Here is a 2,418-nt window from a genome sequence, read left to right on the forward strand (position 1 = left end):
TCTGATCGATACCCGCTGAGTTCTTGAACTCACCCCGTTAATTTATTCCTATTTCAGGTTGAAGCTATCAGGAGTTTCCAATTGCTAGTCCCCACTCCGTGTCATGATCGTTTTCTATTTTTGGTCTTTTGTTTCTTGTTATATGATATACATATTTGTGATGTGTGTTTCTATATATATATATATATATATATATATATATATATATATATATATATATATATATAACTGCATGGAATGTTTATTTAAATTGTTGCTTATGTTCTGGTCGTGTTGACCGAGGATTAAGAGGCTCTGAGGGTTGTGTATTTATAGATTTAGATTGTCACTGATATAGGGGAGATGCTGTCGGATTTTTCTCTGCCAGGGACTCCTCTGGGGCGTGATAATTTATTTGGTATCATAGCTCAATTTTGCGAGTTAATCTAGGTATTTTCATATTTATACGGATTTCTGTTGATTTTTATGTTTCGGAATTCTGAGGTATTCTTAGACGAGGTCATATTTGGGGACTCGTTGGCGATGAAACATCTCCAGACGGTAAATAGGTAAGATGATTAATTTTATAATTTTGGTACCCGTAGTAATTTCTGTGTAATAATTTAACAGATATGAAGTGAGCTACACCCATTCCCGCACTGAGACGTAGCGCAGGACGACCACACAAGAGGGCATTAGAATCCTTAGCGACGAAGTCACCAGAGAGGTCTGTTGGGATTGAGCCTGTCGGTCAGGAACAAACTCCTCATGGTACTGCGGGCATGTCAAGCTCTCGGATTCTGACGGTTCCTTCTCCAGAGGTACCCATCTTAACCGTACCTGTCGAACCCACCCCTATAGTATTCACTGTACCACCAGCGGTACCACCTTCGACACATCCGACACCTACTCCAGCCGTGCCTACTGCATACCCGACACCACCGCCACCTGTGTCTGCTACTGCATACCCGACACCCGCACCAGCAGTACCAGTTGCTCCTTATCTGGTACCACCACCTATCATACCTCCAATTGCTGCTACCTATATTTTACCTGCAGTGCCACCGGCGGTACCTACCCCGACTTATGCAACAACACCAGGGGTACCTTCCCCGGCCTATCCAGTGGTACCACTTGTAGTACCAGCTCCAGTGGTTCCGTCAGTTCCTGCGACGATCCCTACTCATCCTACTGATATGATTGCGGCACGAGCTTGGATCCCAGCTTTGTTAGAGTCGGTGAAAAGCCGATTCACGCTATTCCACGAGGAGACCGATCTGAGCATGGCTCAGTCTTGAATAGAGACTATGGAGCATACTTTCTTTTATATGGCTTGCTCCGAGAGGGAGAAAACAGAGCTGGCTGCTTTCCATTTATGGGACGAGGCCGATATCTAGTGGAATACGCAGTGCTCGATCATAGGCAAGCAGCACATCACCTGGGCGAGATTTAGAGAGGCTTTTGAGAGTCAATACTTTCCACGGTCATATCAGATGACACACCGTTAGAATTTTCTGAGTCTTCGGCAGAACAACCGTATAGTGATGGAATACAATGATGAATTTAATCGATTAGCGAGATTTTATCCAGAGTTGGTTGTGAGGATAGATCTTGTATGCTTCAGTTTGTCCAGGGACTAGATGGTCATCTTCAAGTGAAGATTGCAAGTTTTGGTAATTCATCTTACATAAAGGCATTGGATAGAGCCCTTATGATTGAGTTGGCTCAGCAGAGAGTGAATGCGGACAAGAAAAGTAAGCAGACAAATCGGACTTCAGGACAAACTCAGCAACCACAAGCTACCGGACAACAGCAGAGTGGTCGCAGTCAGTCAGGTCAAGGTACTTCTGGGGCATCTGGTCGGCCTCAGAAGTCAGGGCGGACTTCATCAAGATGTTCCTGGTCTTCTCAACAGAACCGAAAATAGTCCTCCAGTGACATGTACTGCACCCGATGTGGGTCCAGACATCACATCACATCAGTTTGCTCTCTGGGACAGTCAGTTTTCTATTATTGCAAACTGCCTGGGCACAGAAGTCAGGGCGGATTTCATCAGGATGTTCTCGGTCTTCTCAGCAGAACTGAAAATAGTCCTCCAGTAACATGTATTGCACCCGATGTGGGTCCAGAGATCACATCATATCAGTCTGCTCCCTGGGACAATCAGTTTTCTATTATTTCAAACTGCCTGGGCACATGAGCCGAGATTATTCATTGAAGGCACAGCATGCGGCATCTAGGATTTCTGTTTAAGGAGGACAGTTTCGTCAGAAAGGGACTTAGTGAGGAGGGCAGAAAGCCCAATCTTCACATCACCAGCAGAGGACAGCCCCCCCCCCCCATGCAGGAATTGCATATGTCATGCACGGACAGGAGCACTCCAATGCTCATACGATATCATGAAGTTCTATTTCGGGACCTTAGTATCTGACGCAAGGG

At 45.4% G+C, this 2,418-nt stretch overlaps 1 protein-coding gene across 1 annotated transcript; it reads left to right on the plus strand.

Moving 5' to 3' along the window:
* The first annotated feature begins 761 nt into the window (after positions 1-761).
* LOC122034084 (36.4 kDa proline-rich protein-like) lies at positions 762-1,277 on the plus strand. The gene has a single exon (XM_042593213.1). It carries the CDS (start codon positions 762-764, stop codon positions 1,275-1,277), a length of 516 nt encoding a protein of 171 aa, XP_042449147.1.
* Positions 1,278-2,418: the final 1,141 nt, after the last annotated feature.

This window comes from Zingiber officinale, chromosome 11B, assembly GCF_018446385.1.
Source record: "Zingiber officinale cultivar Zhangliang chromosome 11B, Zo_v1.1, whole genome shotgun sequence".
NCBI classification, from domain to species: domain Eukaryota; kingdom Viridiplantae; phylum Streptophyta; class Magnoliopsida; order Zingiberales; family Zingiberaceae; genus Zingiber; species Zingiber officinale.

Bases quoted from the DNA above. Each gene is read 5' to 3' on its own strand.
- LOC122034084 (XM_042593213.1), top strand. From the start codon at position 762: ATGTCAAGCTCTCGGATTCTGACGGTTCCTTCTCCAGAGGTACCCATC.